Below are 10,164 nucleotides of genomic sequence, written 5' to 3'. Positions count from 1 at the left end.
GTTAACTATTACTATCGCTAACCTCCTCTTCCAGTTCAGGTTCTCTTCTTCCCCTTCCCCTACCGTCGCAATCGCACTGCCCCTTCCATTATTTCCACCACCGACAACGACTGAAATCTCCCTACTCAGCTAACTCCTTCTCCTCCCCACTTAGCAATGGTGGCTTCGGCATCGCCTTATTCCAGCAACTCATCAGACGAGATTCGACGTTTTTGATCTATGAAATGCTCGATTTTTTGGGATTGAGAAAGTGTTTAGTATTAACCCTTCTGTTAAGGCGGATCCAAGCTCACCAACAACTTCACATTTGACCACGATGATACTAATCTTCATTGTAGGTTGTTTTCGGTAGTTGATGACGTCGTCGTCTCTATCAATGGAAAGAAGGTACCCATTGTATTATTATCCTGCACTTGATTTATAAATATCCCCTTTTGTTTCCTTATATGTCGCCAATTTTTGTTCAAGGATATCTCCCAATTTTGTGTCTTTCGCTGAATTACCGTATTGTTGTTATTTGGCAAAGGGTGGCCAGGGATGAAGATATCCATGGGGGCGTGCGTGTTGCCGACGAAGCAGAACTGTACGACGGAGCAGACCATGGAGTTTGATCAGTTGAGGGTGAAGGATTTGTAGGGATGGAGTTAGACGAGTATGAGTTACACGAATATGAAATAGAACATGACCATCATGCAGAGACCGATGTCGACAATCGGGATGGGGTTGAATTGGAAGACAATTTAGACGGCGTCGGAGGAATGTATGACAATTTTGTGGATGATGACTTATACGCTATTGATTCTGGCGAATTGATAGGTTCGATTGATTTTGTGAACTTCAGCGAGGAGGAAGTTCGCCGCTTTAATTTCGTAGATGATGATATTGCGTTTGAGTTCTGCCAGCAATATGCAAAGCACCATGGCTTCGGCGTTAGACATTCCAGGAGTGAAAAATGTGGCGAAGTAAGGATACGACAGGAATTCGTGTGCCACCGACAAGGGTACCGATCACCGAAGTTCTACTCAATTCCTAACTGGCAAAAAAGGCCGAGGGCCGAGACACGGTGGGGATGCCCTACAAGGATGCATGTTCGCATGGACGATAAATCAGGACATTGGTACGTTGTGTACTTTTCAGACGCGCATAAACCACCCCATTCTTGAATTGCAATTTTCTTCCATGCTTCCATGCCATCGGAGGATGAGCAAAGCGGACATTGAGCAGATGAACGACATGCACAAAGAGGGCATTGGTGTCTCACGAATCCACGATTTCATGGCGATCCTAGTCGGCGGGTATCATAATGTCCCCTACAGAACAAGGGACATTCACAATGTAAATGCGAAGCAACGAAGGGAGGGTGGCTGATAAACCCCGATTTTGTGGTTTATCTTATGCTTAATTTGGGAGATTTTATCAACTTTTCTCACATTTATTAAATGAAATAGCATGGTTTTGTAATTCTCCCTTGAATTATCCTTAAGTGTAAAAACATGCTTTTTAGGCCCTTAAATTGGTGATTTTAACTCACTTTAATTCCATTCGATGCCTTGATGTGTTTGTTGAGTGATTTCAGGTTCATAAGACAAGTATCGGATAGAAGAAATGAGGAGAAAAGCATACAAAGTGGAGAATGCATGAAGAAACAAAGATTGGGAATGCTTCAATGGGTGCGCAAGCGTACAAGGCGCGCGCGTGCAGAAGTGATATCGCATGGCGACGCGCACGCGTACAAGGCGCGTACGCGCGGATGAGGAAATAGCCAATCGACGGGCACGTGCACATGGCGCGTACGCGCCGATACTCGCACGTGACCCACTTAAAGGCAAAACACTGGGGGCGATTTCTGAGCTGCTCAGGCCCAAATCTAGCTTGTTTCTGAGTGTATTTCATGCAGAATTGAAGCCCAAGCAAGGGGGGAGCAATTGTTTTGAAGTTTTGGCATCATGTAGCTTAGTTTCTAGAGAGAGAAGCTCCCTCTTCTCTCTAGAATTAGGGTTCTTAGGATATTTCCATCTTAGATCTAGGTCAATTTTCATGTTCTCATCTTGTTTCCTTCTTAATTTCTTGTTTCCACTACTCTATTCTTCTTAGTTCTCTTGTCAATTTTACTTCTACGTCTCTTTTATGTTTATGAATGCTCATGTTGGATTTTGTTTATATTGAATAAAATTTAATGTTTGATGTTCTTTTAATTGTTGATTTGAGTTATGAATTTACTTTTCTTGCAATTGGTAGTTGGTAGATTTATTATTCTTGAATTTTTACTATGCTTTCCTTTTATGCCTTCCAAATGTTTGATAAAATGCTTGGTTGGGCTTTAGAGTAGATTTTGAGCATTCTATGCTTAGAAAGAGTAATTGGGCAATCTTGAGTCATTAATACCCAATTTAGATTGGTGATCTAGAGTTGTTAGTTAATATCATTCTCAATGACTCTAATCTCTTACTAATTCAATTAGTGCTTGATTAGGATTTTTGACTTGAAATTAACTAGTCTAGTTTGACTTTCTCTAATGGAAGATAACTTACACCTTCTTCCAACATTGGGGATGACGAAATAAGATAAATTCTTGTTAAGTATTGTTATGATTAATGACTAAGATAGAAAGCCTATGATCTTAAACCTTGCCATGAATGTCTCTCTTTATTAATTGCTTTCTTTAATTGCTTTCTCTCTTTACTTTTCTTATCATTTATTTTATTGCTCCTTTTATCAACCAAACCCCTTGTTCTTCATAGCCAATAATTGATCATTTCATTGCAATTCCTTGTGAGACGACCCAGAGTCTAAATACTTCGATTAATTCTTATTGGGGTTTGTACTTGTGACAAAACTAGATTTAATTTGATTTGAGGATTGACTATTGGTTTGGACTATACTAACAACGGAATTATTTTGTAGAATTCCGAACTGGTATAAATTCTCATCATCAAATTAATGGCGCCGTTACCGGAGAGTTGCAATGGTGTTATATTATTGGCTATTGTATATATGTTAATAGGCTTCTTTGTTAGTTTTGCTTGATTTAGGAGTTAGTTTTTATTAGTTCTTATTAGTACTTGTTTTTATTCTCTTTGCTATTATGAATTCTCATCCTCACTTTGGCTATGAGTTTGGCTCAAATTATGTTGTAGGAAATGGGAACTACAATGGTAACATGCATCAAGGATGGAACAATCAAAGGTAGAAGGAGCCTCAAAGGATTGATCGCCCTTCTTGGCAACAACCTCCGGTTCCTTATAGGTATAACTCCAATCCTAATGCATATCAATCTAATGGATGTGGTGACCCTTATTGTGATTGTCAACAACCACCACCACATGCCTATGAACCACCCCCTCAACATGACTTTGAACCACCTTACTCACAAGCTCCCTACCACCAAACACCTCATCATGACCCTAATTCTTATCTACCATACCAACCACCTTATGAACCATATGAACCACACATAGAACTACCACTATTACCACACAATTACTCTCAAGAACCACCTCAATATACACCACCTCCATACCCTTACCAAGATGAACCAACTGTCTAACTCCCAATTATGAAACTTTCTTCCCAAACAATGAACCTTCTTTTTCCACACCACCTCCAATGGATGATTCTCTCCAAGAATGTGTTAGTTCTTACATTCGAAGGCAAGAAGAGAACCAAAAGGAGTTCAAGGAGCTAGAAGCCAAGATAGCTACCATAGCGGAAGCCGTTCATAATATGGTCTCCTCCCGCCTAAGCCTATGCGATCAAGGAACTCTCATTGTTGAATGTTGAGAAGCAACCAAGGAGCTTAGTGAGGGAGTGAGTTTGGAGCTTCAAGGTGAAGAAGAGGAGTTGAAGCAAGAATTGTCACAAGGGGAGGAAGTTAAGATAATTGAGTTGGAAGGAGTGGTTGAAGACCTAGGAGATGTTGGAAGTCCATGGAAATGTAGAATTAGAGAGCCCTCTTCCAAGATGCTTGATGTTGATGTTGAGGAGGGTGTACAACCTCCAAAGCATATTATGATTGAAAACTTTGAAAAGGTTGATCAAGAGATGGATTCAATCATTGAGGAGTTCTTATCTACAATTGAATCCCCTCCCATTAGGCTTGAAATTGAGGTCAAAGAAGAAGATGCACAACCTCTCATGCCCTTGGTGAGCAATGAAGAAGAGATTGAATTGGAAGAGAGCCACCAAGAGGAAGAAGTTGAAGTTGAGGAAAGTTGTAGAGAGGTGGAGGTAGCCAAGAAGGAGCACAAGGGCGTAAACCTCGCATTGGCTAAGTGTGGGGAGGTCCCCCTTCCTAAGTCACCATAATCCAACACAACATTCAAGTGGGTAAAATTTCTATCCCTAAGCTTCACTTTCTCACTTGAATATGGTTTTATTGAAAATGATGGTCAACTTAGAGCTCTTTGTGGAGTTAAGAGTATGAGAGAGTTGTGTAGTGGTTGGAGACATCCTTCTAGGTTCATGATGGTTGCATGCTCAAAGTTGAATAGCAATGGTTGGTGTAGAACCAAATTGCATGGGTCTAGAAGAATGTTTGGATGCTCAATTGAGAATTCACAAGCCTTGTCACCCAAATCTAATTATGGTAGTCAACGAGAAGATGGGCGCAAGAACAAGGTTTGGACCCCTGAATTCATTTCAACAATCAAAACTCTTGGGGCCTTGTCATCTACCTAAGCTTACTTGAAGGTCTTGTGCGCCTAATTTGGGATCCCGGTGGACATTGGAGATGCAAACAATGGTGGGGATTCAAGGATGAATTCAAGCATAAACCATCCTAGCAAGGACCCCCATCAATGGTTCAACTTAAGGACTTAAACTAAAAGTGCTAGGTGGGAGACACCCCACCATGGTAACCTCTTTCCATTCTCTTGTAGATATAATCAATGAAGGAATTGAGTTGCCATTGTAGGTAGTTTTTGTTATTTTCTATACTCTTATACATTTTGCTTTGATTGATTGGTTGTTTCTTAGTTTGTTTTGATTAGTTTAGTTGTTGTTGAATTGCGTTTTGCTTGTAGTATAAGTTTTGTTTTTAGTGTATTTGAAAATTTCTTAAAAACCAAAAGGATTTGTTGTTAAATTTGATTTTTAATTATTTTAGAATGCTTGTAGATTAGGAGAATACCCTATTTTTGTTCTAAGCATCTTTAAAAAAAAAGTGACATCGCGTCGGTGGTGCATCTCACACTCCTGGTATAAAAACCAGAGAGTTGTGCCAAAGTTGTGCCTACTCTGTGCCCGCGACCTGATGCGCAAGCGTACGTGACGCGTCCGCGTCAGTCGCCAACTTCATCAAGCACGCGTATGCGTACTGTGCGCGTCCGCGTCGCTTGTCCCTTCTACCAATCTGCGCATCGGCGCGTGGGCGTGCATGACGCGTCCGCGTCGCAAAAAAAAGAGTTTTTTTTTCTCATCTTCCAATTTCTTTTATCCATTGCATTCGCATACTTTTATTCTTCGCATTTTCATTTTGTTTTTATAGCTTGTTTTTACTTTCTTTTTTAAGCTTCTTATTTTAATAATGGTGTTGAATTCTCTTACTCAATTGTTGAGAATTTTTTGGTTAATCTTGGCGCTTCTTGACTTGTTTGATATTGTTGGGTGATGAAACTTCTAAATCAATGCTTAATCTTGTATGGCTCTTATATTCTTTGTGCATTGATATGAACTTGCATGCCTTTCATGACCCACTCTTTCTATTTGAACTTGATGCTTTTGAGTGCTCTTCATGCCTTGACTTTACTCTTGCATCAAGTGTTAGTTAATATGCCTTAGCTTATATTGTTTTCTCACTTACATGCGTAGCTAACATGTAGTGAGGATCCTATTCTTATTTGGCATTAGCCCCGCCTATGTTATATTTGTTTAATATCTTTGTTGTAGGCTGAATTTTCTTTCTTTTCCTCTCCTTTGAGGTTGGCCACCAAATGAAGGAAAGAAAAAGCTTTTAAATGGGGCAACAAACAAGTTCACCCGCACAACCCTTTGAAGAAACTCATCAATTGTAGCAACCCGTCCACTTTACTCTTCTTTGCATGCACCGAGGACGGTGCAAATCTTTAAGTGTGGGGAGGTTGTTCGACCGACCTCCATGGGTAACAATCTCTTTTTTTCAACACCAATTCTTAATTTTCTTTGCTAGTTAGCTGTTGCATTGCATGATAGGTTGCATGTTAGTTAGAATTTGTACATAGCATACCACTTCTTTCTTATTAGGACAACTTGGTTAGGGTGATGATCTCTTTTCCAAGAAATCTAATTTTAGGGCACCCTACCAATTTGAAAATTTTTTTTTTGTTGAACTTGCTTGAAGAATTCATTTTGGAACGTGGTTTTTGAGCTAAGAACATAAGCATGTGAGTTTTGAGCCAATTGTGTGGTTACATCTTATAACCACTTATTTTCCATTCTTGTGTGTATTATTCTCTTTCTATGATTGTAATCTTTGATTTGTTTGATTCTTTATGTCCATTATTCCATGTATACATGCATTTATATGATTGAGGCCATCATTTTTCATTTAACTCACTTATCCAAATAGCCTACTTTTCATCAACCATTGTTAGCCAATTTTGAGCCTATTTAATCCCTTTTGTTCTTAATTGTAGCACATCACTACCCATAAGTGAAAAACAATAAATGTCCTTAATTTGGATCTTTGATTAGCTTAGGCTAGTGAGAGTGTGTATCATTTGGGTATGGGAAACTTGGGACATTGGTTGAGAGGAAAGTGTGTTTTTGTATTTTCGTTGAAGATTTTTGGGAATTTGGTACATACTCATGCATTAAATATGTAAAACCATATGTATTGATACATTTGTATATACTTTGAAAAAAATGTGTGAAAAAAAATGGAGAAAAAAAATATATAAAGAAAAAAAATTGCAAAAAAAAGGGGACAAAATGCCCCAAAGTAAAGTAATAATAACAATGCATATGGAATGTGAACTAAAAAGAATGCATGAGTATGTGAAAAAGTGGGAATCATGGGTAGCTAGGTTGTGTATTAGAATTGTATAGGTTGTTATATGTGTTAGGTGAGAGCTTAGGCTAATCAAAGACGCAAATTTCAAGCTCACTTGACCATATACATCCCTACCTTTACCCTAACCCCATTACAACCTATGAATAAGTCCTCATGATGAATGTGTGCATACATTGAATAATTGTTGATTGTTAGAAGAAAAACAAATCTTGGAAAGCATGAGTAGAAGAGAATTGAGTGATCAACCCTATACACTAGAGTGACTAGAGCAGATACACTTCCGGTGAGGGTTCGATGCTCAATTCCTTGTTCCCGACTTTCATGAGCTTCTCTTCTTGCAAGTCTATTTGAACTTCATTTCAATATTTGAATTGGTAGGATTCATGAATCGTCATATGATCTTAGCCCTGCTTGTTCATATGTGTTCTTGGAGATTGATTTACTTTTGACCAAATAGGTAGAATCATCTTGCATTTAGTTGCATGCATATAGATAGGTGCATATAATTTCTTTGCATTGAATAAATGTTCATATTCCTTTTCTTGTCCTTCTTTATTCTTAGCATGAGGACATGCTTGGTTTAAGTGTGGAGAGATTTGATAAACCCCGATTTTGTGGTTTATCTTATGCTTAATTTGGAGGATTTTATCAACATTTCTCACATTTATTCAATGAAAAAGCATGGTTTTGTAATTCTCCCTTGAATTATGCTTAAGTGTAAAAACTTGCTTTTTAGGCCCTTAAATTGGTGATTTTAACTCACTTTAATTCCATTCGATGCCTTGATGTGTTTGTTGAGTGATTTCAGGTTCATAAGGCAAGTATCGGATGGAAGAAATAAGGAGAAAAGCATACAAAGTGGAGAATGCATGAAGAAACAAAGATTGGGAATGCTTCAATGGGCGCGCAAGCGTACAAGGTGCGTGCGCACAGAAGTGATATCGCATGGCGACGCGCACGCGTACAAGGCGCGTACGCGCGGATGAGGAAATAGCCAATCGACGCGCACGCGCACATGGCGCGTACGCGCCGATACTCGCACGTGACCCACTTAAAGGCAAAACGCTGGGGGCAATTTCTGAGCTGCCTAGGCCCAAATCTAGCTTGTTTCTGAGTGTATTTCATGCAGAATTGAAGCCCAAGCAAGGGGGAGCAATTGTTTTGAAGTTTTGGCATCATGTAGCTTAGTTTCTAGAGAGAGAAGCTCCCTCTTCTATCTAGAATTAGGGTTCTTAGGATATTTCCATCTTAGATCTAGGTCAATTTTCATGTTTTCATCTTGTTTCCTTCATAATTTCTTGTTTCCACTACTCTATTCTTCTTAGTTTTCTTGTCAATTTTACTTCTACGTCTCTTTTATGTTTATGAATGCTCATGTTGGATTTTGTTTACATTGAATAAAATTTAATGTTTGATGTTCTTTTAATTGTTGATTTGAGTTATGAATTTACTTTTCTTGTAATTGGTAGTTGGTAGATTTATTATTCTTGCATTTTTAATATGCTTTCCTTTTATACCTTCCAAATGTTTGATAAAATGCTTGGTTGGGCTTTAGAGTAGATTTTGAGCATTCTATGCTTGGGAAGAGTAATTGGGCAATCTTGATTCACTAATACCCAATTTAGATTGGTGATCTAGAGTTGTTAGTTAATATCATTCTCAATGACTCTAATCTCTTGCTAATTCAATTAGTGCGTTGATTAGGATTTTTGACTTGAGATTAACTAGTCTTGTTTGACTTTCTCTAATGGAAGATAAGTTACACCTTCTTCCAATATTGGGGATGACGAAATAAGATAAATTCTTGTTAAGTATTGTTATGATTAATAACTAAGATAGAAAGCCTATGATCTCAAACCTTGCCATGAATGTCTCTCTTTATTAATTGCTTTCTTTAATTGCTTGCTCTCTTTACTTTTCTTGTCATTTATTTTGTTGCCTCTTTTATCAACCAAACCCCTTGTTCTTCATAGCCAATAATTGATCATTTCATTGCAATTCCTTGTGAGACGACCCGGAGTCTAAATACTTCGGTTAATTCTTATTGGAGTTTGTACTTGTGACAAAACTAGATTTAATTTGATTTGAGGATAGACTATTGGTTTGGACTATACTAACAACAGAATTATTTTGTGGAATTTCGAACCGGTATAAATTCTCATCATCAGTACGGCCTAGATGCGGAATCGTGCTTAAGGTATCTCCGAGAGTGCAAGGCAAATGATCCAGCACCGTACTACAAAGAAGTTGTTGACGGGGAGGGCGTGTTACAACATTTGTTTTGGTGTGACGGCACCAGCCAAATTGATTACCAGGTATTTGGAGATGTGGTTGCATTTGATGTAACATACAAGAAAAACGTTTACCTTTCACCTCTGGTAGCCTTCTCTGGTGTGAATCACCACAACCAAATGGTTGTCTTTGCCGCTGCACTTGTAGCCGACGAGCAAGAATAGACCTATGTCTAGCTGCTTCAACAGTTACAAACTGCAATGAAAGAGAAAGCTCCCATGTCTATAATAACTGATGGTGATAGGCAAATAAAGTCTGTAATTGAGCAAATTTTTTCAGAGGTGCACCATCGACTCTGCACTTGGCACCTCCTCCGAAACGCCACGAGCAACATCGAAAAGCCTAACTTCACCAGGATGTTTAAGGATTGCATGCTTGGCGACTACGAGGTTGGAGCATTCCAGAGAAAGTAGTTTGAGATGGTGGAGAAATTTGGCATCGGCGATAAAAGATGGGTACAAGACATGTACAAGAGAAGGCATAATTGGGCAACTGCACACGTACGAGGAAAGTTCTTTGCTGGATTTTGCACAACCTCAACGTGTGAGGGCTTGCATGCCGTGATATCATGGTATGTTAAGTCTCGATACAGTTACACTGATATTTTACGTCATTACCATCGATGCTTGATGTTCGTTCGTGCAAAGGAAGTGCAGGCTGATTTCGAGTGTGCAAAGGGTGACCTTGTTATTACCACCAACCTGAAACAGTTGGAGCACTATGCAGCCGAGAACTACTCTCGGACAATATTTGATTTGTTTGTTCCCATTCTTAATAGGGCCTGTGCAATGAGGGTGGTTGATTCTAAAGACAACGGTTTATATTTTATCCACACCGTCTCTCGATACGGCACTCTTGGGAAAGATTGGCGTGTTATTGCAATG

At 39.0% G+C, this 10,164-nt stretch overlaps 1 protein-coding gene across 1 annotated transcript; it reads left to right on the top strand.

Annotated features, from left to right (window-relative positions):
- On the top strand, window positions 639–9,444 carry LOC107620767 (protein FAR1-RELATED SEQUENCE 5-like). Its single transcript, XM_016322894.1, has 3 exons — window positions 639–1,117; window positions 1,200–1,335; window positions 9,157–9,444. The coding sequence occupies exons 1-3, from the start codon at window positions 639–641 to the stop codon at window positions 9,442–9,444; spliced, it is 903 nt and encodes a 300-aa protein (XP_016178380.1).

This window comes from Arachis ipaensis, chromosome B10 (genome assembly GCF_000816755.2).
Source record: "Arachis ipaensis cultivar K30076 chromosome B10, Araip1.1, whole genome shotgun sequence".
In the NCBI taxonomy this organism is placed as follows: domain Eukaryota; kingdom Viridiplantae; phylum Streptophyta; class Magnoliopsida; order Fabales; family Fabaceae; genus Arachis; species Arachis ipaensis.
The sequence above is the reverse complement of the archived record's forward strand: the minus strand, read 5'-3'. Positions and strand labels throughout refer to the sequence as shown.